Genomic DNA, 27,765 nt, shown 5'->3' with positions numbered 1-27,765 from the left:
TGGGCCTGGATCTTTGGAGAAAAGGGCCTCAGAGGTAAAGGGCCTCAGAGGCCTCTTGGTGCTGTGGCTCAACCTCTCCAGGAGTTAATATTTAGACAGAATGGGGGGCACTCCTGGTGCTCCCCCTCCCAGCATGTTGGTACGCGGGGTGGGGCCAGGAGGCACTGGAGTGAGACAGACAGGAGCAGAGAAGCCTGGTGCACATGCCTGGGAGAGGGGGCAGGTGGCAGGACCAGAGTCCGCTGAGGATCTCTGGCACCAGTGACCTTGCTGGGGAAGGGAGCTAAGAAATAGGTGTCTGGGGCCTGGAACCCCCTGCCAGAACCCCCTGTTGTGAATGAATGTGCCCCACTGGGAAGAGCTGAGAACTCCTGGACTTTGAAGGTAAGGTGGACCTACCTGGTCAAGTGGTGCTGAGGAAGCTCACCTGGGCATGGACTCACATTCACTGGGTCACTGTTGCCTGTTCTCTCATCCCAGCCCTGCACTGGGGGCAGGGGTCAGGCAGGCCACAAGGAGGGCCTCCCCTTCAGCTGGCCTTGGGAAGACTGGGACCTTTCCAGGAGGAGGGGGCTGGACCCAGAGCCATCCTCTGCTAAGGACAGAGGTGAGCAGAGCATAGACAGAGGCTGACAGGGGAGAGGGTCTCCTGGCCCTGCTGACCCCCACACGTGCGCCTGTGCAGGCACATACACACACACACACACACACACACACAGCAGGAGCTTTCCCAACAGGAGTGACCTTGGCAGCTACCCCTCCTCAGGTCGACAGAGGGAGCCCTAACTCTTTTCTGCCCTCGGGTCCGGAGCTGGCTGGGCCTAAGACTATTCCTGCCCCAGGTGGCTGGCCCATGGAGGGTCATTCCCAAGGACCGTGGGTCTGAGGCGTGGAGGACAGTGGGGCAGGACCTTGAGGATTAGAAGAGAGCAGTCTAATGCTCTGACTTTTCTCTAGGTTAAGGGAAATGAGGGAGGGTTTGGGACTAGGAGGAGGTGAGCAGGTACAGAAGTAGGGGCCGGACTGCCACATGCCGGCCCCCGCCAGTGCCCCTCCTGTCAGGGACCATCCCTCTGACCTTCCGGCTCCAGGGTTTCTGCTCCCTTGTGTCTATGACCCTTCCCCAGCTGCATGCTAGGCTTCCCAGGATGGGACGGTCTCCACAGCATGTCATCCCCCTTCAAGACCAGCCTGCTGTCTGGCCCTGACTTAGGGTTCTCCTGAGGCCATCCTGGGAGCCAATCCTGGAGCCTGACAGAGTGGGAGAGGGGGGGCCTGGTGGGGCACAGTAGGAGCCCCCACCCCAGCACTAGAGGCTCCCTGCAGCTCCCCCCACCCCACCCCACCCCCCAGTCCCTGAGGAAGAGGCTGTAGGAGCCACAGCTTCCTCCTCCTCCCCGCGCCGCCGCTGCTGAGCCGGGCCTGGGCTGCCGGCTGGTTGCCTTGGCAACCACAGGCGGAGAGGAGATGCGACGAGGGATGGAGGTGTATGTCACCGCGGAGGCTGCTGTGCTCCTGCCCCACGCCCCAGGCCCCTGAAGGTACTGAGAACCCTCCCCCTCCTCCTACCCTCCTCCAGCCTTTCCCTGACTCCCTGCACTCTGCCTATACCACATGCTGGCTGCCATTAGGGGGAGAGTCCCTTCCTCCTGGGTTCAGTGACTCCCACCCAGGGCTCCTGACCCACCTCATTCCAGGCCCCTGTCCACAGGGGTCCTTCCAGCATCAGCTCATCCCAACTTTCCTTCTCTCTAGGGACCGTGGTACGGGAAGAATGTCTCCTGGGGTGGGGTCTGGTGGAGGGCAGGCGAGAGCAGGGAGGAACCCAGATGGTGGAAAGGTCGGCAATCCTAAAGGGCTGAGCTGTTCTAGAGGGCTGAAGGGAGACTTTCGGGACTGGAGTGGGCCCAGGGCCTCTCCTCTCTCTCTGATTCCAGAGCACTAAGGGTGGGGCTGCAGGACAGAGAGCCCGGAGGCTGGACAGAGGCCAGGCTGGTTATAGGAGAAGGCCTGCTGGCCCCTCCTCATGGCTGTGCCCCCTCCTGCACATTAAAGGTATACCCCTCCCACGTCTCTCCTGGCCTTTTTCTCCCTGGTTGTAGGGATGTTTCTCCCACCCCCAGGTTTTCTCTGTACCTTCCACAGGGCCCTCCCCACACCCCATCCAGCAGTTAAATCCGGTTCTCTCTCCCCTTTCCCAGCCACTCGCTACCTGCCGCTACCTGTCATTTCTGTCCAGAGCACCCTTCAGCTTACACTCTGCTCTGCCTTCTCCTAATCCAGGCAGACCCCTCCCTTCCTGGCCCTTAAGTAAAAGATCCTGGCGCACTCACACCTGTCCCCTTCAAGGTCTGCCCCTGTGAGTTTCCATCCAGACACCTCAGAGCCCCCTCCCCAGTTTCTAGACTTCCTCAACAGCCACTGATACCATCAGCTGACCCGCTGTGGGCAGTGGTTACCCGGGCAACAGCGAGGCTGCCTCGGTAGGCAAGTCTGTGGAAGAGAGGGAGCTGGCCAGGGAAGGTCAGGGTCACTGGCTATGCTCTTGCCCTCCTGCCCCTGCCCAAGGTCTAGAGTCTGGTTTTGCCAGACCGGGAAGGCAGGGCTTAGTAAATTCCACACTCCAGAAAGGGGACCCCCTGGCGGGAAGGGGAGAGTCAGGCTCCTTCATCTCTCTACTGCAGTTCCCAGGGCACTCGGGTTCCTGAAGGGCCAGCCTGAGTCTCTGGTACCGAGGACCGGTTTCCTGCATCCTTGGGTGACCCATTCTGGTACCTCTGCCTGTACCCTCACCCTGAGAGATGGGGCCCCAGAGGCTCTGCTGCTGCTGAAAGATGATGGGGTGGCTGTGAATGGGGTAGGAAGAAGGCACAGGTGCTTGGAGAGCCACATATTGTCCCCCTCAGTTATCAGTAGCGCACCCCGCCCCCACCCCCAGATACTTGAAGTCTCTGGCTGTTTATGAGAAGGTCTGAGGGGCTGAGTGTGAGTGTGCGTGTGCGCGTGCACGCATCCGTGTGGGTGTCATAGAGTAGGGGTGTGGGAAAGGGGAAAGGACAGCGCAGTGGATTCTGCTTCGTCATGATGCCGGCTAATGCTCCTCTTGTTTGAGATGGATTGACTGCAGCCCGGGTGGAAGAGCGGCAATCCAAACACACACCCTCTCGGCCACTATCAGCTGGAGGTGGGGAGGGTGCGGGAGGGTGTGGGGAGCCGGCCGCCCGCCAGTCAGCCAGCCATCCTGCTGCCCGCCCATCAGACGCGGACTCCCCAACACGGGGGACAGAGCCGGTGGTGTGGCTTGCGGAGCAGCAGGGTGGGGGCGAGGGGGGTGGGGGCCCAGAGGGGAGATCAGCGCTCAGCCAAGACCAGCTCCCCTCCTTTGCCAGCTCCCACCCCACCCACCCAAAGCCGGCTTTCTTCCTGTTATTTGTGCTTCGGAAAGCAAAGCTGGTTTCCTGCAAGAGACGCCTCTTACCTAGGCTCCTGAGGAAACGCAGCAGCCTGTGGAGCAAGGCCTGCGCCTCTCGGGGCCTTAAGGGCGTCTGGGCCACACACAGCCTGGGAAGAGGTAGGTGGCAGGGTCTCCGCCTCTTTTCCCCTTTGTGGGCACTTTGGGCTGCGGCCACTGCCTGGAACAAGGCTTGGGGTGGTAGTAGGAATGCCCCAGCTCTGGCACCTTGCTCAGTGGGAAACAGGACTTTGGTGACCCATCCCTAGGTTTGATGTGATCTGGGGAAGAGGGCCTGGGTCTGTCCAAGCTGCCAGTCCAATACCCCCTTCCCTGGCCCTGCCTACCTAGTTTCACTGACCAGAAATCCTAGGGATGTGGGGGCATGCGTTGGGCAAGGGAGCAGTTCCCTCCTTGCTGAATAATGGAAGAAGCCACAGCCAGCTACCCCCCCACCAGGTGTCCTCCAGGTGGGAGAGGGCCACTTAGGGGCCCCTATGCTGTTGATCTGGAGTCTGTTCCTGAGCCCCTCCTAACTCTGGCTGGCCAGGCTGGGTGGGGACCAGTGAAGAATGAGGCTAGTGGCAGGGCGCGGCTGTAGGCCTGGCCTCTGCTCTCCGGGTACTGGGTACTGGTTACAATTGGGCCTGAAGGAGCTGGGAGCTGAGCAGACACGGGCCCTTCCAGGGTCCTGGGGTCACCATCCCAGCTCTAGAGGTTCCTAGGCCTGGCAGGACGAGCTTCCTTTCTCGGGCAAGAGGACCTGGTGGTTCCCTCCCAGGAGACTGGTTGCTGGGTTATGAGAGTCAGGGGATGGGACCAGTCTAGAAGGCAGCTGTGGGAATGGGGGACATGGGGAGGCTTCAGGGACTGGGCTGGTAGGTCCTGTGAGTGTTGTTACTTGTACACGTGCACAGCTCAGGGATGGTGGCAGCATGTGGTGTGGGGGGCTGAAGGTAGAGAACGGTTGCCAAGGGGAGGATCAGTGGGTGGGTTCAAGTGGGTGTCCTCAGCGCCATGTGTCGCTGTGTGGGGGCCTTGCTGGGAGAGTGGGGGCGTGATCTGGCAAGCAGGGCTGTGGAGTCTCCCTGCGTGCACCTGTGTGCACGTGTTCTGTCTGTAACCGTGTTGTCAGAGCGGGGCTGTGCTACCCAGGTGCACCTGTAAGTCTTGTCTCAGTGCTGCCAGCCTCTCTGTGGCCTGGTCAACACCTGGGCCAGGGTGTCCTCTGGTGGTCGGATATCTGCAGGACTATTCTTTCGGAGCTCACGAGAGAACAGGGATATTCCCAGAATTTCAAAAGCTGAATTTACTGTGAAAGCTCCCACCCTCTCCCACAGCTCTTCCCATCTCGTTTGCACATGGGGACCAGATATAAGCAGGGGCTGGAGCAGGAGCAGGTTGGGACCAAGCAAGCTCAGGGGGCTGGGGAACTGGAAAATGGGGACCTTGTCAAAGGGAGGTGTAGAGAGATGATCTTCAGACCCAGGGAAGAGAGAGACCCAAGAAAAAATGGACAAGTAGATATACATTTATGGGGGTCAGAGGAGAAGGCAGCCAGAGGCTTAATCCTGTGGTCATCAAGAATAGTAGGGCAGAGCCTGGACAGGTGTTCTCTGGGCTCACACTGCCCCTGCCTGATCCTGTTCGGGGTGAGAGTGTCTAGGGACCGTAGTCTTAGCAGGCAGAACAAGGATTTTAAAAGTTGCCTGGGGTGAGAAAGAAAATGAGAAAGAAGAAGAAGTGCCCAGGTTTGCCATCCTTAGAAAGATCGGGGGTTCAGGCCTGGTTTCAGTAGGGGACAACCTGGTGAGCCATTGGCCTAGAGCAGGCCAAGCCCTCCCTTGTCCTGTGTCCTGCCCCACTCTCCAGCACATATACACACACACTGCCACTGGAGTGTGCCTGGTCCCTGCCCCGTGGTCTGCTCCCGGCCCTTGCCCTTCTCCTCCCCACCCAGGGATGCTGTTTTGGGAACTGGTGACCTAGCTGGATCCTGCCTTTATTTCTGGCATTTAGTTGTTGCCACAGCAACTGCGGAGGTGGGGCCCAAAGGGGGAGAGGGAGAGGGTGAAAGGGAAAGAGAGAAGGAGGGAGAAAGATGAAGAAAGAAAGTCAAAAGGGAAGGAGAGGCAGGAAGACTGAAGAAAGGGAGGGGGCAAGGCAGTCACACAGAATGACACAGGGGCAGGGCAGGGCAGGGCAGGGCCAGCCGGACCCCAGCCCACTGGGACAACTCACCTCATTTCCTAACTCCCTTACTATCTTGAGGCCTCCAGCCTGGCTGACCCTGCCTGGTTGCACAGAGCCACCCCCACCCCCACCCCCGCAGACTCCCCACTCCTGTTCTACAAGTGAGATTGGCAGACCAAGTTCCAAGTTCAGATTAAAGTGTCTGGGGGAAGTTCATTGCAAAAGCATTCATTGGCTTTGGCCCCAGCTGGCCTGGGTAGGAATTCCACCTTGACTCCCCTGGGGTGGCATTTGGCCAGTCACCCTCTCAGCCCCATCTCAAGAGTTCATTGGGGACATGTGAAAGTCCCTAGCACGGGCGCTGGCACAGGCAGGTAGTGCCTGGCAGAGGATGTCAGCAAAGGTTGGATTAGAGACCCTGAGGCCTAAGGCTCCCGTTCTGCCTGGTGTTGGGGTGTAGGGCTTGCAGGGGTTGCCTTCCTTTCTCCAAGTCTAGGCTCCACAGTCTGGATTCACCCCTGCCTGGAACAAAAGGCTTGGAGATGGGTGGGCACAAATTTAGAGGTCCCCCCCCCCCAGGGCGAGTCTTATCACCTACTTCCCAGGGAGCTGCCTGGCTCTGGTTGGAGATGAGAGGGTGGGTGGTGTGAGGTGGGGCTGGGCTGGTGGCTCAGATAAGACCAGGACACACAGCTGGGGGAGGGTGGGGCTGAGATGGGAGGGTGAGAAGCCTGCTGGCAGCCTCCCAGAGCCAGGAAGGCTGAGGAGTCCCTTTGGCCACCTGGGCTTGCTGACTGCCAGGCTTTCCCCTTCCCTCCCTCCCTCCCTTCCTCCCTTCCTCCCTTCCTGCTGCAGCCTGCCCTTTTGGTCCCTGTCTGTGGAGGTCACTGGGACCTCTGGAATGCAGGGACCTAGGCAAGCAGTGTGCATGGATGGGAGAGGGCGCCGCGCCTGGAGGAGGCACCGCAGGAATAAGCTTTGGGGAAGGGGCTGCACCTGGGTGGAGTGGGCAGGTGCTGCCTGGTGATTTGAGAGGAGCCAGGAAGTGCTCACGTGCACACGCATGCTTTCTGTCTCTCTCTCTCTTTCTTGCTACCGAGCCCAAACATTTTCCCTGCTTGCCTTCTGGCAACCTAAAATTTCAGCAGGTGTAACTTTTTTCCTTAAGGCTCAGCCCAAATTTAAAAGCAAATGCTGGGCTGGGGCTGGGGCTCAGTGGTAGAGCGCTTGCCTGGCACTTGTAAGGTGCTTGGTTCAATATATATATATATTTAATCTTATATATATGTTTAATCTTATATATATGTTTAATCTTATATATATATATTTTAATTATATATATATATATATATATATATATATATATATATATATATATATATATTTTTTTTTTTTTTAAAAGGGGAGAGAAAAAAAAAAAAGAAAATACTCCCAGAGGGCTATGATTGTATTTCTGTCTTTGGGACCTCCAGGGAAGTAACTGATCAGCTCACTCTCTGACCCAGGGCAGGCACTGGAACTAGATGTGGAACCCTAAAAGAGCCAGGGGCAGGAGCCCCAGATGCTTTGTGCAAGACCTGCAGGGGAGCCTGCTGTGGATAAAGAGGGGCTGAGGGGTAAGGAACAGAGGGGCTGGTGACTAATGTCACAGTTTTGCATGGGGTGGTATGGTTTTGGAGCTGGGGCCTTCTGAGAAACTGAGGCAGCGTGAAGACCCCCTTTTCAAACTCCGATTCTTGTGACCAAGTCAGAAAGATTTCATCGCTCAGAGTAACAGGAATGAGTTTTGAAGGGATAGGAAAGGGGAAAGGGGACACGTTCAAGGAAGAGAGTGGGTACTCTCAGAAGAGAGAGACCGTGTGCCTCTCCTGCTCTCCTGTTTTATTGGGGATCCCAGAGAAGTTTCCAGACAGAGTCCTACCCAAGTCCACTTCTTTTTTTTTTTTTTTAATTAGTTTAGCTTTATCTTCTTTATTTTTTCTTAAACTGGAAATTAAACCCAGGGATGCTAAGAAACTGAGCAATATCCTCTTTTTTATATTTTGTTTAGAGATAGAGTCTTACTGAGTTGCTTAGGGCCTTGCTAAATTGCTGAGTCTGGCTTTGAACTTGAGATCCTCCTGCCTCAGCCTCCTAAGCCGCTGGGATTACAGGTGTGCTCCACCATGCCTGGCTTTTTTTTTCCTTTTCTTTCTCTCTTTTTAAATACTTTTAGTTGTAGATGGACATAATACCCACAATACCTTCATTTTATTTATTTTTATGTGGTGCTGAGGCTCTAACACAGTGCCTCACCCATGGGAGGCAAGGGCTCCACCACTGAGCTACAAACCCAGCCCCCAGGGCCACGGCCTGACTTTTGACTGACAGCAGGGTGACATCAGACTTTCAAGTCCCCACTGTCATGGCAACACTAGGTCACTTTAGCCCACGCTGACCAGTTCTAATTGGATTCTTAACCAGACATTTTTTAAAATATTCATTTTTGTTGTAGATGAATAGAATACCTTTATTTATTTACTTATTTATATGTGATGCTGAGGATCAAAACCAGTGCCTCACACAGGCTAGGCAAGTGCTCCACCACTGAGCTACAGCCCCAGCTCCTTAACCATACATTCTTGCAGATTTTATGGTTAGGAAGAATTAATCCTTATCTACCAGAGTTTCAGGTTCTGATCACAAAAGTCTCCTCCTTCAGTGGAACTTGGGTTCCTCTTATCAGCATTATTTTGGGCCTGCATTTCTCCTGCAGTGAACAGGTAGTTTGCTGAGGAATGTGATATATCCTGTCCACTAAGATCAGGCAGGGCTGCAGGTGAATTGCTCCTTAGAAAGAAATCATGTGGGGGTCAGCACTGTGAGCCCATTTTATAGAATTAATCTCTTAACCTTGTGTTCCCACCATTCACATCTGTCTGTACCCTAACAGTGTTATGGTTAATGGGCTTAAATTTTACATAGTAATGTGTCCTTAACCTACTACTTGTTTAACTCAAATTTCCTCATCCACAAACCTGAAACAACAGTAATAATCACTTGGATATCAGAATTAAGTGGAACAAAGAGTGTAAAGTACCAGCCATAAAGATAATATTCCATAAATACCAATACCAACTTTATTATTATAATTATCATTATTATCACTGTTTTGGTGGTACTGGGGATCAAACCCAGGGCCTCATACATGCTAGGCAGGTGCTTTACCACTGAGCTATATCCCCAGCCCTTTTATATTCTGAAACAAGATCTTTCTAAGTTGTTCTGGCTGGCCTTCAACGTGGGATCCTCCTGCCTCAGCCTTCTGAGGAGCTGGGCAAGCCTGTGCCATTGTGCCTGGCACACACCACCTATTAAATCTTACTCTGACCATCAGTATCTGGACTCATGTTCCCACGGGCTATGCCCACGGCCTGGTGTTTGTGCACATGTGAGTGTGGGTCTCAGTGTCTGACCACATGTGTGCCCTGGGACACGGCTTACCCCAACTCCTCCCCACACTCCTTTCCTGGGCAGTTGCCACCTTGATGCCATGTTGGCTGACAGCCACTGCCCCCTCAGTCCTCCCGCACATGGTGTTTAGGGGAGGGCACCAGGGCCACCTCCAGGCCTAGCTGGAGGCTCCAAAACACTCTTAAGCCACCCATTTTACCAGGCCCTCGCTGAGCTCAGTTCTACCTGCTCTTCAGAGAGAGCCTCCAAACTCTCCTCACTGCCTTAGGCTACCTGCAAGATCAGCACAGAACCTCTCTCAGTCTCACTGGGAGAATACAAGTCTCCTGGTTGGCTCCTTCTAAATGTCCCTGTGTCCCTGTTACCCAACTTCTTGCCCTTTCCTCTCCTTTGAGGGAAGCGTGAGCTCTCTTCCAAAGCCAGTGCTCCGCTTGGGCACAAACCCATCCCCTTTCTCCCTACTGGCACCTTGCTCCGCTAAGAGTCCCCTCGCTGCTGCAGCCTCTGCATTCCCTTCTTTGCTGCCTCCCATTATGGTTGACTCTCCTTCCCTTAAAAACATGCAACTTGCCTCTTTCAAAGTCACCCTCCTGTCCTGCTAGGGCACTGCTTAGAAGTGCCACTTCCCCTTGGCATATAGCCTGGCCAGGCCCTGCCTCTCTGTCGTCCCAAACCAGAAGGCCATCAGGGCCTTGACAGGGAACTGAAGGGAAATCACTCTGGCACCTCTCCCCACCCTCCCTCCCCATGGCAACAGCCTCTGGCTCCCCTGGCAGTCGGGTTTCAGAGCCCTTGCACTCCTCCCATCCCCTGTCTCAACGTGGAATGCACACTTAGTGTGCTAAAGACACAGAGGATCACTAGACACACTCCTGCCCAGGAGCTGGCCACCTCCTTTCCCATCCCCTTTCTGATTGTGCCCTCCCTGGCTATTTCTTTCTTCCAGTCCCAAAGTATTTCTTGGAATGCTGTTCTGACCTTCCTTCCCCCCCCCCTCCCGCAGTCACTGGGTTCAGACCACCACCCCAGGCAAGTAACTCCCAAACCACCTTTCCCAGCCCAGCCCCAGCCAGCTGCTTTCCTCCTGGACCTTCCCACCTGCCTGCAGGCTACTTCCTGCCACCTCCACTTGTCCCCTCCCCTCCCAGTCTCTGGATGGCGCCTGCCCTCCCCTGGGGGGGTCCAGTCTTGCTCTGCACCAGCTGCCTCTAGGTTTCCTGATTTGCTTGCTTCCAGTCCTCAGCCCCTGCCCAAGTCTAGACCTTCACAATCCTCTGCTTAAATACTACCGCAGCTCCCTGTTGTTCTCCCAGTGGACTGTCCAGTCCAGCTCCAGGGCTACAGCTAGAGTCATTTCCCCCAAACCGTGTATGGATCCTGTCACTTCTTTGGTTAAAAAAAAAAAAAAAAAAACTTAAGTTTTTACTTCTATGATCCCTCTTTCCCATAGAACATAATGTAATTTCAGTGTGGGATCCTCTTCCTGTCCCAAAAGTATCTCAAGCTTCGAGCTCGACCATCTAGCTATATCAGCCATCCCCTAGACAGACCCATTGTGTCCCTATGTTCCACCTTTGCTCATGTCACTTTCTCTGTCAAATTTCTTTTTTTGGATGACCTCAAACTTGACCTCCTCCTCCAAGGAACCTTATTTCCCCAGCCAATACCCAGGCAGGAGTAATCTCTCTCCCTGTCTCCTCCTGGTCTGTGCTGTCTTCCTGCACATGTGATTCTCTATCTTCCACTGGAGCTATCTGCAGTCATGCCTTCTTTCTGGAACGGCAGCTAAGTTGCTTTGACTCATCTTCCTGTTCTCCTTGAGGCTCATCACAGAGCATCATGCTGTGCTTGGTGCAGAATAGGTGCTCAGAAAGGATTTGTTGAGTGGATGGATAAAACAATACATGCCTGGGTGGGTGGGCGGGGGATGGATAAGCATTTGCTTCTAGGGCTGAGCCAAATGTATAGCTCCTGTGACAATAGCTATTAGCAATAGTGAAAATCAGAGCAGAGTGGGAAGACTGTACAGCTCTTCTAAAGTGTACGAGAATGGATTTCGTTGCTTACACCTAGTTAAAAGTGTCTCACAGTGAGCACTAAGAAGACAAGGGGAGGATGAGGCTCGGAATGGAGTCTTCTCTCTTTTTTTAATCTTTGGTATTTGGGGTTAGTCTCACTGAATTTCTGAGACTGGCCTTGAACTTGCAATCCTCTGGCTTCAACCTTCTGAGTTGCTGGGATTAAAGCATGCACCAGCAAGCCTGGCTGAATGGGAGTCATTCCTTGAGAACCAGATGCCTAGTGTGCGTCAGGTGGCCAGAGTCTTGTCTTGGAGGTTCTAGGATTCCAAGAAGACTTGAGAAATTGAGCAGATTTTAGTCTGTACCCATGGTACACAGAATAGACACCATGAATTAGGCCATGCTGAGAAGAGTGATTTTGAGCGCCTTGACCCTGGACAAGTCTTTTTACCTCTCTGAGCCTCAGGTTCCTCATCTGCAGAATGGGTCTGCCATATAGGATTGTTGTGGTGATGAGACAGCTCTCCTCGTCCTTGTTGCCCTCCAGAGTTAGGAATCAGGCAGCGTGTGATCCACTGCTTAGTTGCATGGCTCTTTTTTAGGTCCACTGAAATTCAGAGATGGGTTTGCCAGTGAGGTCTAGAAGAGTGGGGAAGGGGATTTGCAGATGAACCTGGAAGCTTGGGTGGCACTGGGGAGGCAGAGATGTGGGCAGAGGTGTGCCAGGATGTGAACTAAGGGCTGGAAGTGGGATAAAGGACTGCTTGTGTGGCAGGTGGGTGGTTTGGTGGATGGCCTGATACAAAGTACAGGTGAAAAGATTAGGGGCACCAATAGCCCCCCTCAGTCCTTTGTGACTGTTGCCAGGAATGGCTACAGAAAACCCCCCTAAGTCATCAGTCCATGAGGAGGTATAACTAATAATAGCTACTCCTTTACATGGAATGTATCATATTTTACACACTCTACTCTTATTACTTACATGATACTCCTAGCAATCCTGTGACTCAGGGATTATTACTACTCCTCATTATATAGATGAGAAATATGAAACACAGGAGGGGTAAATACCTTGCCCAAGGTCACACAGCATCCAGAGTAGCAGAGTTCCTCAAGCTGAGGCACCCTGGCTTAAGAGCAGTTCCATGCTTGTAGCTACCACATTAACCTCCTTGTACTTTCTATAGCTGACAGCTCTCTTCATTTTGTGGCTTATTGCCAGCATATGGATAGGCAGCTCTGCTGGCACTGCCACTGCCACCCTGGACCTAGCTGGAGACTCCCTGCGTGTTAAGGGGTCCAGTGCAGGGAGTGGGGGGAATTGCTGGGGGAGCAGGGATGTGGCCTTACCAAATGCTTGCAAGGAGGACTGGTTGCTGTACCAGGAATGGGGGTGGGGGGTGTGGGCTCCCTCTGGGGCAAGCCGCCGTTTCCAGCCAGTGGCCTGACCTCGTGCACTTGGCTCCGCGGCCCCTTCCTGCCCTGCGTCCACTCTCTCCTGAGTATGACTAAGTCCCTCTGCGTTGGAGCATCCCCGGGAGAATGGGAAAAGGAGACCGACGGGGAGTGGGCCTAGCGGCCTGAAGCCGGGACTCGGGCGGGGGCAGGGCACGGCAGGTGTGAGCGCACAGGGGATGTAAAGGCCACCCGGCACTGGGAAGCCGGCTGACCCCTGCCGTCATTTCCTTTGGAGCCGGAGAACAATGGCTCAAAAACAAGTGCAGCGCGTCCGCTCGGCCGGCGGGTCCGCACGCGCGCCGGGTCGGGGCCGAGCGAACGGAAAGCTGAGGCCAGCGCCGCGGAGACCCGAGCCTAACGGCCCTCCTGGCGCCGCCCTCCCTGTCCTTCCAGACCTGCCTCGCGGTCAGCATCCTGGAGAGTCGACGAGGGATGAGGATGCGACAGCGCGGGGGGACGCCCTTGCTGCGGGAGCCGGGCCGCGCCTGACCCTTGTCCTCTCCCCGCGCACAGGCCTCTGCGAGTGAGCGGCGGCGTGGCGAACTCCGGGCCGCATGGAACGGCTGCAGAAGGTGCGCGGGCTGCACCCGCCCGGGCAGGGGGCGCAGGGCCGGGTGGGGGCGGGCTGCCCGCGAGGGCCAGCTCGGGAGTCGAGGGTGCCACCTGGTGGCCGCCCGCCGCGCAGCACGCCAGGTCCCCAGAGGCCTAGGGCAGACCCGCAACCCCGCCCTCGCACCCACGCACATGCCCACTCGGCCGCCTTCTCGCTCTCCCCAGCAACCTCTTACCTCCCCCGGGAGCGTCAGCTCCTCCCGAGACTCGAGTGTGCCCGGCTCTCCCTCCAGCATCGTGGTGAGTACCCCTGTCCGCCACCAGCAGCCGCAGGCCGGGAGGAGGGAGGGCGGCACCCGCTTGGCTTCACTCACAGGCCCCCACTGCTGGTCCTGCCGGTGCTTGGCAGGTGGAGAGAAGCCAGAGAGCTAGGGAAGGTTCCCCACTGCCCTTGGCAGGGTCTAGCCTTGTTGCATTCAAAATACTAGTCAAAGGACCATCCTGTCTTTTAAAACTATCTGTATCCCTAAACTTAAAACAATGAGCTATCAACTTGTGAGAGTGGCCATCTAAAATGGCTGCCCACTTTCTTGACAACAAACTAAGCCCAGCCAGCAAGGGTGGTGCCCTAGGTGAGGCTTCCAGCACATCTGCTCCATTTACCCCATTTCACTTCAGGCCAAGATGGATAACCAGGTGCTGGGCTACAAGGACCTGGCTGCCATCCCCAAGGACAAGGCCATCCTGGACATTGAGAGGCCTGACCTCATGATCTATGAGCCCCACTTTACCTATTCCCTCCTGGATCATGTGGAGCTTCCCAGAAGCCGAGAGGTGAGTGGGGTTAGGGACTGGCTCCCCAGCCCGCTGGCTGGTGACTGGAATCCTGGAAGCCAGACTTCACCCAAGGAGAAAGGGACTGAGCTTGGGAATCAGGTGGGAATCACGGAATCCACCTGAATGACCAACCAGCATTTGGCAGAGAGCAGGCAGCAGAGCTCAAGGTTAGGGTAGGGCCACATGTAGAGAGCTGGGGAAGCCACATTTGAGCAGCGTCTTAGAGAGGGGTTGCGTTGGAAAAGGGTGCAAATAGGCAGCAAGAACAAAATGTGTAGAAAAAGCTTGGAGCTCTGAACATAGAGGCTGGAAGTCCTAACTCAGGGCCCATTATGAGGTTCCCCTCCTGCAACACACAGGTGACAGATAGCTCTGTTTGTCACCCACAAGGTGCCTGAGGCAATACATGGGCAGGTACTTTGTCATTTGTATTTAAGAAAGGGACAGGGTCATGGCTGAGCAGTGAACTGGGGCCAGACTGTGGGGAGAGATTTAAATATCTGGCCAGGGAGCCCAGACTTCCTTCCTGGGTGCTTGATGGCATTGTCCCTGCCATTCCTTGTTAGGCTCTGAGGACAGGGCCTTAGCTGGTTGGCAGTTGGCCCCCAGAGCACCGAGCACAGTGTTCCAAGATGGCGGGCTGCTTCATGCTTCATATGGAAAGACTCAGGACTGGGTCCTGAGAACACTGGGAAGAAGGATGGAAAGCCTGAGCTTGGAAATGGCAAGGATCCGAGAGAGAAGAGAGTGGGCTAGGGAAGTGTGTGGAGTTGGGTGGAGGATGAAGTGGCCCCTTTGAGGTTCCAGGGATGAGGGTTAAATCCCACCCTTGTGACTCTGACCAGCCCCCTCTCCATTCACAGCGCTCTCTGTCGCCCAAATCCACATCCCCCCCACCATCCCCAGAGGTGAGTCTGTCCCACCCTAAAACTTGCCCAGCCCTGCTCTGATGGGGCCCCAGCTCCCCTCCCCCCAGATATCCAGATTGAGCTCTGCAGAGTACCGGGGATGACAGACTCAGCAGATCCCAGCCCGAAGCTGGCCAACTCTGTGCCCATCTGTCTGTCTGACCCAGGACTCGTTTAACACTCTCCCTGGGCAGATGGAGTCCTTGAATGCCCTTCCTCTGCCACAGCGTCGCTCTGGGGCTGGGATGTGGGCTGCCTGGGTAGGTAGAGGGAGAAAGGTGAGAGGTGTCCCTGTGGGCCCGAGGGGCTAGGTGGGGGACCTGGAAGCTGCACACTTCTGTTCTGCAGGTGTGGGCAGAGAGCCGGACCCCTGGCCTCATCTCTCAAGCTTCAGTCCCGAGAACCACGGGAACCCCCCGCACCAGCCTGCCCCACTTCCACCACCCTGGTAGGTGTGGTTGCCACACGGCTGCATCTTCTCCTCGTCACTTCCCTTCTTCTCAAACCCCTGTTCTCAATCCCCTGCTCTTGGGGATGTGAGCTCACCACCGACCTGGCTGGACCCCAGGATATCAGGACCCAGGCAGAGCTGCCATGACAGTGGGCCTGTCCTGTTTCCCTCCTCCCCAACCCCCCGAGGGTCAGTCCAGGACCTCCAGTTCTGTCTGGGCTCTTGGTTCTGTCCCATTTGTCCCTTCCACTTGTCTCCACTCTCCAGCGTCTCCTGCCGTCAGCATGTCTCCCTTCCTTCTCATCTGCTCTTGTTCCTTGTCACAGAGACCACCCGCCCAGACTCCAACATCTACAAGAAACCACCCATCTACAAGCAGAGAGGTGAGGTCCCCCAACTTCCCAGGGTCCCCCTTCCTGCCACATGCTGGGGGGCCATGGCATGTGCTGAGGGGTGCCTGGGAGGGGACAGGAGATTCCCCCTTCATGACATCATGTGATATTTGTCCTGTGCTCCTTGTGATCCATTGCTTCCATATCCAGGAGCTCACAGGTGTGAGGGGAGAGGTGCGGGAGCTGGGGGCACATTGGCCGGGAGGGTGGGCTGTGTGGGTGCCAACTCTGGCCTCTGTCGGCAGAATCCATGGGAGGCAGCCCTCAGAGCAAGCACCTCATCGAGGACATCATCGAGTCGTCCAAGTTCCCCGCAGCCCAGCCCCCTGACCCCAACCAGCCGGCCAAGATCGAAACCGACTACTGGCCATGCCCACCGTCGCTGGCTGTTGTGGGTAGGAAAAGCTGGGAGAGGGGAGGCCGGGACCCCTCCTCACTAATCCATCTTGGTCCCTATTAAAGGGCCGTGAACCCAGTTCCACCCCACCCCATGCCCTGTGGCTTTCAGACCTACATGAACTGTCCCCAGCCCACTGAGCACCTGCCCCTGCTCCCCTGTGGCACTACGGTCAGTCATTCCTCCCTGTTCCCTTCATTGATCTGGTCACTCAGTAGACATTTCTTAAACTTCTGCTGTGACCCAGGCCCTGTGATAGGAGTTCTGGGAGAGAAACACAAACGAGAGGACTTGTTTCCAGGAATTTAAGCCATGTTTTTTTTCAATCCCTGTTTTCTTTCATACCAGGGATCGAACCCAGAGGTACTTAACCACTGAGCCGCATCCCAGCCCTTTTTATGTTTTACTTAGAGACAGGTCTCGCCAAGTTGCTTAGGGCCTTGCTAAGTTGCGGAGGCTGGCTTTGAACTCGAAATCCTCCTGCCTCAGCCTCCCAGGGTGCTGGGATTAGAGGCGTGCGCCACAGCACCCAGCCTCACAGCAAGGGGAGGAAATGTTACTCTTACTTTGATTTTTTTTTTTTTTTGTAGTAGGGATTGAACCCAGGGGTGCTCTACTACTGAACTACATTTCCAGCCCTTTTTATTTATTTTTCTTTTGAGATAGGGACTCACTAAGTTGTTGAAGGACTGCTAAGTTGCTAAGACTCGCCTCAAACTTGTTATCTTCCTGCCTCAGCCTCTCAATTTGCTGAGATTACAGGCACCTGTCACTGTGCCCGGCTTTATTTTTATTTTTTTGAGTTATTATTACTATTTTTGGTGCTGGAGATAGACTTTGTGTATACTAAACACGTGCTCTACCTCTGAGCTACACCTCTAGCCTCTATTTAATTAAATTAATTACTTTATTAATTTATTAATTTTTATTTACTGTGGTCCTGGGGATTGAACCCAAGGCCTCATGCATACTTGACAAGTGCTCTACCACAGAGCCACCTCCCAGCCCCTGTATTTTATTTTTTGGGGATAACAGGGATTGAACTCAGGAGCACCCAACCACTGAGCCACATCCCCAGCCCTATTTTGTATTTTATTTTAGAGACAGGGTCTCACTGAGTTGCTTAGCACCTTGCTTTTGCTGAGGCTGGCTTTGAACTCACAATCCTCCTGCCTCAGCTTCCCCAGCTTCTGGGATAACAGGCATGTGCCACCGCACCCAGCTCTCCCTTTATTTTATTTTTTTAAAGGACTTATGGTTCTGGGCTTGGTGACACAAGCTGTAGTCCCACCTACTCTGGGGGCTGAGGGGGAGGATTACTTGAGCTCATGAGTTTGAAGCCAATCTGGACAATGTGGCAATACTCCCATCTCAAAAAAATTTTTTTTTTCTTTCAAATTAAAAAAATTTAAATAAAAATAAAAAAGAATTTGTAGCTCATCAAGAGCCATCCCAGTGCCATGTGCAGAGCCAGCCTCTGAGACACGCTTGTTGACCCCTGGCTGATTGGCTGCGCTGCCTCTTGTCTCCTAGAGACCGAGTGGAGGAAGCGGAAGGCATCCCGCAGGGGGGCAGAGGAAGAGGAGGAGGAGGAAGATGACGACTCTGGGGAGGAGATGAAGGCGCTCAGGGAGCGTCAGAAAGAGGAGCTCAGTAAGGTAGCATCTCGTGCCCCCTCGTCTTGTGGGGGACCGACGTTCTGGTCCTGTAGCTAGTCCACAGGGTTCATGGCAGAAGAGCATCCTTGTTGAACCAGGAGAAACCCCTCTTCTTCCCGGGATCCCACGTGCTGCTTTTGAAGGGACATGGGGACTTCTAGCTGCTCTGGGGGGATGTTAAAGCACCGAGGAGGGTGGGCCCACGGCACCAGGCTCAGCAGGATAAGCAGGTCAGGGGAAGAGAAAGGAGAGATGGGCGACTGGCCCAGGGAAGGGGAGAGAGTTGGGAGCCATGGAAAGGCTACTGCCCCTGATATGGGCTTGGGCTTTGGCCATAGTGACATGGGACAGGGAAGTCACTGCAGCAGAGTTCACCTTTGAAGAACCTAATGTGGCTGTGGGGAAAGAACAAGGGAGTCCCTGGGCCCCAGGGCACAACCCAGCCACCTGGGAAAACCCTCCCTCCTCCTTCCTGCAGTTCCCAACTCTGGGCCTTGCAGAGGTGAGAGATGGGTACCTGTGTCTCAGCCTCATCTTCCACTTTCCTTCTTCAGGTTACTTCCAACTTGGGAAAGCTGATCTTGAAAGAAGAGATGGAAAAGTCGTTGCCTATCCGGAGGAAAACCCGCTCCCTGCCCGACCGGACACCCTTCCATACCTGTGAGTGCCGTGAAGGGGCTCAGAACCACCTGGCCAGACCCGGCCTGCACTACAGTTGTCTGTTGAGTTGTGAGACACAGAAGGTGCGGGACCTGGTGTGGGTCAGCAGGTTTTGTTTAATTTAACCGACACTAACCGAGGGTCTGCCACGCCCTGGGTACCGGGATATCACCAGTGAAAAAGTCCCGTCTCATCCTCTGGGAGCTTGTAGGCAATGGGGAACTGACATGGAATCTGGGGTTCTGGTACATGTGGCAGGTGTTGGGACAGAGGGTGCAGTTGGTGTTTTGCGAGGACAGTGACAGGGCCTGGTGGCTAACCTGTGTCTTAAAGAGTGAGACAGTGAGACAGACAAATGAGTGAGGAAGACCATCATCGCAGACATTGGGAGCAGCGCAGAGGCATAGGGAGGGGCATGAAGCCTCCTGGCCTGCTCAGAGAACTGCCAGGAGCCAGGATTGCAGAGCACAGAGGAGCACGCAGTGAGGCCGAGACACTGGTGAACTGGGGCCTTGAGTGCTGGGCTTTTGGTGACCCCAGGTTTGCCTGGACTTCCCTAGAGCATGGTGACTACAGAGAGGAGAGACCTGGGGACCCCAAAATGAGAACTGCCAGGCCTCCTCACAAAGACTGATCTAAAAGCCACATAGCATTACTTCTGTTGGCCAAAGCAGGTCATGAAGCAGCTAGACATAGGAGGGGAGATAAGCTCTGCCTCTTGATGCAAGGAACTTAGGGTTGTGTTACAAAAGGCAGGCAGGATAGGCATTGATGGTCCCAGCCATCTTTACAAATGATCTGTCACACTCTCCAGTCATCTGAGTGTGTTCGTCAGCTTTCCATCACTCTAGCAAAATACTTGAGGCCGCTAACTTTATAAATAAAAAAGGTTTGTTTAGTTCATAGTTCTAGAGGTTTCGGGGCTCACATCTTGCTTGCAGAGTACTGAGGTGGCACAGGGTTCACATGACAAGAGACAGAGGGTGCAGGTGTGCGTCTGTGTGTCTGTCTGGTTTCTCCCCCTCTTCTTATAAAACCATCAGGATTCAATCATGGGGGTTCTATCCTGATGACTTATCTAATCCTGATCACTTTCCAAAGATGCCACCTCTGCACATCATAGCTGGATTAAGTCTTCATCTTGTAGCACCTCACAATGAGGATTAGATTGCACCACAGCTTTAGGGGACGCACTCAGACTGTACCCAAAGCATAGTAGTAGGAGCAGCTGCAGATCTGCATGGGTCCAGGAAGGGGGGACGGATCAGAGGAGTACGTCGGAGGTGGAATGCCCTGCAGGGAATCTGGTGGCCTGAAGGATGTGGGGTGGGGAGGGAGGAGTAGGGCCTTGTCTTAAGTCCTGGGTGACAGACTCAGAACTGAGATGACAAGAGGTAGGTTCCAGGGAGAGGAATGGCCTGGTTTCAGGAGGGTTGGGTTTGAAATGTCCTGAAGAGCGTGTAAGCAGGGACCGAGTTCGGCTGTGCTGGGAGAGTGAGAACCCTCGGCTTGGAGGTGGTGAATGGGTGAGAAGATAAGACTGTGGGTAGAGGAGGGAAGGACAGTTAGGATCCAGTGGGAGGGCTGGTTGAGAGCAGCAGGGGAAGGGCGCCGTGCCTCCGCCTGTGGGGGGCTGGCCTGGAGGGCCCCTCCTCTGAGGCGTGAGGACAGCTGTGGGGACAGGCCAGCTCAGGACTTGAGGTTGTCTGCTGTGCTTCTGTGTGAGGTGAGGGGATCAGGGAAGGGTGCAAGGTTTTACCTTGATGGCTGGGTTTTTTGGGGGGAGGGGGGTACTGGGGATTGAACCCAGGGGTGCTTAACCACTGAGCCACATCCCCAGCCCTATTTTGTATTTTATTTAGACACAGGGTCTCACTGAGTTGCTAAGTGCCTCTCTGTTGCTGAGGCTGGCTTTGAACTTGCGATCCTCCTGCCTCAGCCGCCCGAGCCACTGGGATTACAGGTGTGTGCCAGTGTTCGTGGCTTACCCCGATAGTTCTGCTGATCCACAGTATGGGGTTCTTCCTCCATGACTGGCAGCAGGAGAGCAGAGGTTGGGTTGATTCAAGATTAGTGTGTGTGAGGCAGGTGCTGAGGAACAGGGAGGCCAGCACACTGCTGCAGAGGTGCCTGACCACAGGGAGAAGCTGAGAAGGCACTGGCTGTGGGGATGTAAGAAACTGGAGTTCTCTAGGAGATCGAGGAGCCAGGGTGGTGGGGTGGGACTGAGCGGGAGCTGCAAACAAAGGCGGCTGTGGCCACCAAGTGGGTGTCTGACAGCTTCGAGGTACAGCCATGGTGACCGACAACAGGCTCTGGGGTGTGACCCTTTGTTTTTCTGGCACTGGAGATGGAACCCAGGGGTGCTTTACCACTGAGCCACATTCCCAGCCCTTTTTATAAAAGAGACAGAGTCTTGCTGAGTTGCTTAGGGCCTCACTAGGTTGCTGAGGCTGGCCTTGAACTTGCAATCCTCCTGCCTCATTCTCTCCAGTTGCTGGGATTCTGGGTGGTGTGTGCTACCCGCTTGGCAGTTCTGATGAACAGAGGGAGAAGCCCCTGGGACTGGGAATTGAAGGACCTATAGAGTGACACGTGGCTAGGATGTGGAGAGTGCCCAGGATGCAGCACAAGGTGAGAAGTTCCAAAAGGCATCTTAGAAAACATGCACTCAATAGTCAAGGGCTGGAGAAAGGGGTAGACAGAAGGATGCTCCAGGTTGGATGCACCCTCAGTGTTCTACCAGGTTCTTCTGCTCAGCCAAAAAAGAGCTTGTGACTTCCTTTGGGGCTTTGTGAAGTCGAATAGCCAACTACTACCTGAATGCCACTTTCAGCATGGACTTGTGCATGAACCATGCTCATGGGATTCTGTAGGTTACTGTCATATTTGATCACCCTTAACAGTTCTGAAGCATGACAGGCATGCCTTTCTGACTAATGGTAGCCTCGGAACTGTCAGTTTCAAACATAAGTAAGGAGCTCAGCACAGTGGCACATGATTGTAATCCCAGCTACTCAGGAGGCTGAGACAGGAGGATCACAAGTTTGAGGCCAGTCTTGGCAATTTAGCGAAACTCTAAGCAACTTAGTGTCTAAAAAAAAAAAAAAAAAAATAGGGATGTGGATCAGTGGTAGAGCTTCCCTGGGTTAGTTCCCCTGTAACAAACAAAAAACCAAACAAGCACAAAATATCGGTAAGCATCTAGAAGTGATTTGCAGTGAAAAATCTTCCTATGTGTTTGGCAGGTTGAGATGGCACCAGTTGGTCGTGGTATAAATGTGTACTTACTGCAAGAGTGCACAGCACTCCAGTAATGAATGGTGACTGCAAAAGCTGATGATTTCCCATATTGGTTGAGGATTTCTTATCTTAAATGCTTGGGACTAGGAGTGTTTCAAATTTTGGAGATTCCCTCCCCTTCAGATTTGGGAGTATTTGTATAAACTTTACTAGCTCAACACTCCTGATCCTAAAATCTGAAATCAGAAATGATGCTACGAAATACAAAACCTTGTAAGCATGATGTCAGCAAAATTTTGAAGAACTTAAAAAAATAATAATCACAGTATTTTTATTCCCTTGTCAAGATTTGCTTAGAAATGGGCATTCGAGTTTATTCTGGTCATCACAAAGTGAGGCGGAGTTTGCCTTGGAAAAATGTGTGACCACTCTCATAAAAAAGGTAAAAGAGAAACTAGTTCTTCTTCTTCTTCTGGAGATGTCATGCCTGGATGTTGTACCTAAAACTGCTTTTGAAGAATTTCAAAATTTTAAAGAATTTCAAAATTTCAGATTAGGGATGCTAAACTTGTCCAAAAAGAATCCTTAGGTTCCCCCCTGGGCGTGTTGGTGCAGGTCTGTAATCCCAGCATCTCGGGAGGCTGAGGCGGAGGATCACAAGTTCAAGGTCAGCCTTGGCAACATAGGGAGACCCTGTCTCAAAATAAAAAATAAAAAGGGCTTGGGATAGCTCAGTGGTAGATTGCCCCTGGGTTCAATCCCCAGTAGCAAAAATAAGTAAATTAATAAATAAAATAAAAGAATGTTTTTAGGAAGATAGCTTCTTATAGTTTCAAATCTACCGAGGCTGAACAAATTTATGCATGCATATGTATTTGTTTATTTATTTATTAAGCATGGGAAGAGACTTTACTCAGGACCCTCATAATAGGTATCAAGACCTTTGCAAAGGGATCTTGGAGTGGAGGAGAGTGACTGGGTTCAACTCTGAATGCAGTGTGAGCAAGCAGGTGCTTACAGCAAGGAGCATGGTGTGTGTGTGTGGTGGCGGTGGGGCAGGGTGTCAGTGGCTAGAAAATGACTAAGAAGGAAGATCAGGGTGAAGGGAATTCTGGCTAATGTGACCATACAGGATTCTTTTTAGAGACAGAATAGGGTGACCAGACATCACCCAGGGAAGGTAGCAGGTGAGGAGCCTGACCAGAAGTGGAGGATGAACAGGCATTGGGGAAGCCTGTGTTCTTGCTAAACTGACTGAGCAGGATTCTTTGATAGCCCTGGATTTTACAGGAAAATGCACCCACCAGCCAGGTGTGGTGGCGCACACCTGTAATTCCAACGGCTTGCAGGGCTGAGGCAGGAGGATCTTGAGTTCAGAGCCAGCCTCATCAATTTAGTAATGCTCTAAGCAACTCAATGAGACCCTGTCTCTAACATAAAAGTACAAAAAAAGGTGGAGGGCACTGGGGATGTGGCTCAGTGGTTGAGTGCCCCTGGGTTCAATTCTTGGTACAGAGGGGGTGGGGTGGGGAAGAGGGAGGAAGAAAATGCACCAACAGGCATAAGAGAGGGTTCTGCAGTCTGGCAGAAGTTTGGCCAAGCTGAGACTCTGTCAGTCTCTCTCTCTCTCTCTCTCTCTCTCTCTCTCTCTCTCTCTCTCTCTCTCTCTCTTCTCTCTCTCTCTCTCTCTTTCAACATTTTGATAGTTGTCAATGGACTTTATTTATTTGTGGTGCTGAGGATTGAATCCAGTGCCTCACACATGCCAGGCAAGCGCTCTACCTCTGAGCCACAACCCCAGTCCCGGTTTCCCATCTTGTTCAAGAAAAGAGACATTCTTCTCTCCTTTGAACAATATAAACCCATGTTCTCATTTGGTTGCCTTCGATTTACGAGGAACCAGCCGAATCATCTGTTGGGACTGAGGAATAAAGAATAGTTGCTGGATGGTGCTAACAGCCAGGGATTTAATGAGAATGAATTTCTATGCAAATAAATTAAAAATAGATTATTCCTGTGGTGGGAAACCCAGTGTCTGAGTCCAGAGGGAAGCCAGCTGAGATTTCTCAAAGTTGGTCTTGAGGACAATGACGATCCAGCAGATATTCTGGGTTGCAGCTTGAGTGTCTCTGGCGATGGTATCCAGTGTTCTGATGAACCTTCTGAGTGACCCAGAGCCAGCAGCTGGTCTTCCTTTATAATCCCCAGCCACAAACCTTCTCAGTAGGAGGAGTGAAGTTTTGCAGTACTAGTTATCTGCTAGGAAGAATCCGGTCTCCCAGGATTTTCTTCTGCCTGTATTTTAGAATTTCCAAAGTCTGCTTAATTTCAGGAATCTGACCTTTTAGCCTCTTTTTCTTTTAAGCAAGTTTGAGTTCCATAAATGTATACATTTGGTACTGTTCACCAGCTTCTTCCGTACTGTATCTGCAGTCTGCTCCTAAGGCTATTTCAGGAAGGAATCTCCGTCTTCCACAAACATGGCCTCAGGAATCCCCAGGTGGAGGCACAGCCTGTTCCCTGCAGCCACTTCTCCTATGCTAACCAGAGGCTAAACAAATTTAAGCAAAAATACCTGTCAAAACAACTCCTATAGAGCCTGTATATATACTGTGTGCAATATAGATAGCATATAAACTGCATAGAGCCTGCGGTGGTGCGTGCCTAGCTGACTTGGGAGGCTGAGGCAGGAGAATTTGCAAGTTTGAGGCCAGCCTTAGCAATTTAGCAAGGACCTAAGCAACTTAGCTAGACCCAGTCTCAGAATAAAAAACAGAAAGGGATGGGAATGTGGCTCAGTGGTTAAGTGCCCCTGGGTTCTATCCCTAGTACCAAAACCAACCAAACAAACAAAAAACAACTGCTATAGAATGCCAGCTATTTCCAGTAATCGGGGATGAAGGAGCACATTTGGGGAGGTGGGCTAGGGCTGGAATCCAAGGCCTCACTCATGATAGACAACTGCTCTACCACTGAGCTATACCTCCAGCCCAGTGAAGGAGCTTTGAGATCCATTCAAGCTAAAAATCTTAGTTATGAAGTTCTTTCTAGCAGAGAACGTAACTGAAAACAATTTTTCTAGAATTGTTATCCACCGTGCTTGGTTTCGAGGAAATGTGAAGTAGGCTGGCTGCTGGCGTGACCTCCAGCCAACTGTGCCCAAATGTTGATGGCTTCTGTATTATAACATCGGATGTTCAAAATTTGATTGCTGGCTGGGTGTGGTGGCACATGCCTGTAATTCTTGGGAGTCTGGAGGCTGAGGCAGGAGGATCACAAGTTCAAGGGCAGCCTCAGTAACTTAGCAAGATCCTGTCTCAAAATAAACAATAAATATGTTTGGGGTTGTAGCTCAATGGTAGGACAACCCTGGGTTCAATCCCCAGTACCACAAAATAATTTTTTTTTGTTTGGTTTACTAACAGTGTTAGTTAAATTATAATAATAATTCAATTATTTTGGCTAGACTTTAGGTTTATTTGTATATCCTAGAAGCCTGTTTCATGACAGCAAGCCTCCGCTTTGGCTCTGGATTTTCACACTTAGACTTTGGTCCAGTTGGGTATGGTGTGCTTTTAGTTAGAGAGGAGGGAGGGGGCAATCTAGATAGATCACGAACCCCAGCACTGTGTCGCTTGCTGAAGTCCACCGGTAGCAACTGGGAGCCAGCCAGAGCGCACTGGGATCCCCTCGACTTCCCCTGTCTCTGCCCAGCTGGTGGGCGAGGCCAGCAGGGCAGCCCTCTCGGGAAAGACCGTCAGGTCCGAGGGACTGAGCCTCTTGCTCTCTTCCAGCCTTGCATCCAGGGACGTCTAAGTCGTCTTCTCTCCCCTCCTATGGCAGGACCACCCTGAGCCGGGTAAGGCCTCAGGGTCACAGGCTGGTGGGAGAGGCTGCATGCAGGGTGCTTCTGGGGGACTGAGCGTGGGGGGACAGGGAGGCCTTCAGAGTGAAGGGGACCCGTGCGGAGCATCCTCCGCTTCCTCTGATCCCTCTGTGTCCTCTCCTAGCTACAGTCGACAGACTTCAGCCCTTCAGGAAGTGAGGCTGGAAGCCCAGGTGAGAAGCCCGCTGGAGAAGGGGGAAGGGGCAGCCTGCGGGTGGGGGTCTGCGTGAGGTGGCCGCTGCTGAGCTGCCCGGTGTGGAGGCTGCCCTACCTGGGCTGGCCTCTGAACAACACTCTTATCTCCCACAGGCCTGCAGGTGAGTGCCCCTGGAGGGGAACAGGCGGAGCGCCGGGAGCCAGGGCCGGGCACCTGGCAGTGTGGGGGAAGGGGGGTGTGGGGCCGCGGAGTGAGCTGGAGGAGACCGAAGAGGCCCAGGGTAAGGCTGGGAAGGTCTCCCTGCCCCACTCTGGCTCACTGCGGCTTTGGTCTCCCCAGAACGGAGAGGGCCAGAGGGGGAGGATGGACCGGGGGAACTCCCTGCCCTGTGTGCTGGAGCAGAAGGTGAGGGCAGGGGACCTGACCGCCACAGCGGGGTGGGCAGCGGGGGGGTGAAGCCAGGCAAGTTGGATGTGCTTGGGGTCCTCCTGGAGATGGTCCGGGTGGCAGCAGGGGAGCTGTGGGAGGCGGATGGCATGAACTCCAGTGGCCTCTGCAGGTGGACAGGGGGCCTGGGGAGGAGAGGGGGAAACGTGGACAGGAGCTTCTCTTGAGCCTCAGATGCCCCCCCTGCCCCCTCAGATCTATCCCTATGAAATGCTGGTGGTGACCAACAAGGGGCGAACCAAGCTGCCTCCAGGCGTAGACCGGATGAGGCTTGAGGTATGCAGGGGAGGCCCTGGGGGCGTGGGGCTACCAGTGGGGCTCCTCTCTGGTGGGGAGAAGACCTAGGCCTCTATTTGTGTCCCCTTAGTCCTTGGCACAGCCCCCACCCTGAGCTGCCCGTGTGTCCCCTCACAGAGGCACCTGTCCGCGGAGGACTTCTCGAGGGTCTTTGCCATGTCTCCTGAGGAGTTCGGCAAGCTGGCCCTGTGGAAGCGGAACGAGCTCAAGAAGAAGGCCTCCCTCTTCTGACTGCCTGCCCACCGACTCCGCGACCAGCCCCTCTCCTGTGCTGCTTCAGGGCTCTGGAGCTGGGGCCACTGGACCCCGAAGCGTCCTCCTCCCCTGGTGGGCTAGGAGCAGTGGGAGGCGGGGCACAAGCAGAGCGGGTTCCATTCCTCAGGGCGAGGGGGTGCCCGGGCCTCTGCAGTCCCAGAGCCGTGAGGCCTGGACTTCCTTCCCCACGATGGGCCGGGGCCTCCTTCTCTTGTCCCTGGTCCGCACTGCCCAGCCAAGCCCAGCACACACAGAGTTAAAGTTTGCACCCTCTCCCTGCCTGTCACCCCCACACGAAGGTCCCCAGAATCAGGTGAGGAGAAATGAAGGGTGTGCTAAGTGGTTAGACTGTCATCTGTCCTGCACAGTAGGTGGGATGAGGCCAGGTAGGGACAGCTCTGGGACCCTGTGTCCGCCTGCCCAAGCACTCCATTCCCTTCCGACAGCTCCCTGCACCTGGGCCTCCTGCTTCTCTGACCGGCAGGAGCAGGTTCCAGCAGGGCCTCCTGCAGGGCTGTCTGCCTACCCTCCAGCTTGCCCTGTCTTCTCTTGTGACCCCCAAGCTTTGAAGCCTCCTACTCCAGCCCCATGGCTTCCCCAGAAGCCCTGGCTTAGAGTGGAGATGCCGCCTATACAATGCCTGGCCTGCCACCAGCCTCGGGGAAGCCAGCCAGGGTGCCTTCTAGCACCTGCCCAGGGACCAGAGGAGCCCAGGCCTTGAGCCTCCCAGGAGGCAGGCTCAGTCCGTCTCTGAGAGTCCTGGCTCCCAGGCCCCGCCCATACTCATGCACCCCCCACCACGCTCTCTACAGAATGTAATTTATTGGGGCACCCCTGCTGCTTTCCTCACCTGACTCCCTGCCCTGCCCAGTCACGTGCCCAGCTTTCCTCCTCTCCAGATATGTATGTGTATATAATTATATATATATTTTTGCCCAGGTCTGGGTTTTGTTCCTGCCCAGACCCTGGCATTCCCTTTCCATGTGTGTGTGATCATGCTGGGAGGGGGGACTGTGCTTGGAATTAAAAGGTTGCATTGGGTCCCTAAA

General features: G+C 53.8%; 1 protein-coding gene and 1 non-coding gene across 3 annotated transcripts; one reads left to right on the top strand and one right to left on the bottom strand.

The window, feature by feature from the left end:
• Positions 1-1,353: 1,353 nt before the first annotated feature.
• Positions 1,354-27,765, top strand: Dmtn (dematin actin binding protein). 2 transcript variants are annotated; one of them, XM_005329298.5, is made up of 16 exons: positions 1,354-1,541; positions 12,970-13,148; positions 13,354-13,428; positions 13,807-13,962; positions 14,829-14,873; positions 15,222-15,321; positions 15,651-15,707; positions 15,962-16,111; positions 17,647-17,771; positions 18,326-18,431; positions 25,469-25,533; positions 25,685-25,733; positions 25,870-25,877; positions 26,057-26,122; positions 26,360-26,440; positions 26,579-27,765. In XM_005329298.5, exons 2-16 carry the CDS (start codon positions 13,131-13,133, stop codon positions 26,690-26,692), a joined length of 1,215 nt encoding a protein of 404 aa, XP_005329355.1. In that variant the 5' UTR covers positions 1,354-1,541; positions 12,970-13,130; the 3' UTR covers positions 26,693-27,765. The 2 variants fall into 2 exon arrangements, 1 of the variants encoding a protein (XP_005329355.1); XR_005737376.2 differs by lacking the exon at positions 25,870-25,877.
• On the bottom strand, positions 8,797-8,868 carry Trnaa-agc (transfer RNA alanine (anticodon AGC)). The gene has a single exon. It is a non-coding gene; the product is annotated as a tRNA-Ala (tRNA).

This window comes from Ictidomys tridecemlineatus, chromosome 14 (assembly GCF_052094955.1).
Source record: "Ictidomys tridecemlineatus isolate mIctTri1 chromosome 14, mIctTri1.hap1, whole genome shotgun sequence".
Lineage (NCBI taxonomy): Eukaryota > Metazoa > Chordata > Mammalia > Rodentia > Sciuridae > Ictidomys > Ictidomys tridecemlineatus.
Note: the sequence above shows the minus strand (reverse complement) of the source record. Positions and strands in the feature narration are given on the sequence as shown.

Coding starts and splice junctions, on each gene's coding strand:
- Dmtn (XM_005329298.5), top strand. Junction 13,429..13,806: donor GCTCTCCCTCCAGCATCGTG/GTGAGTACCCCT, acceptor ATTTCACTTCAG/GCCAAGATGGATAACCAGGT. Junction 25,534..25,684: donor GCAGGACCACCCTGAGCCGG/GTAAGGCCTCAG, acceptor GTCCTCTCCTAG/CTACAGTCGACAGACTTCAG.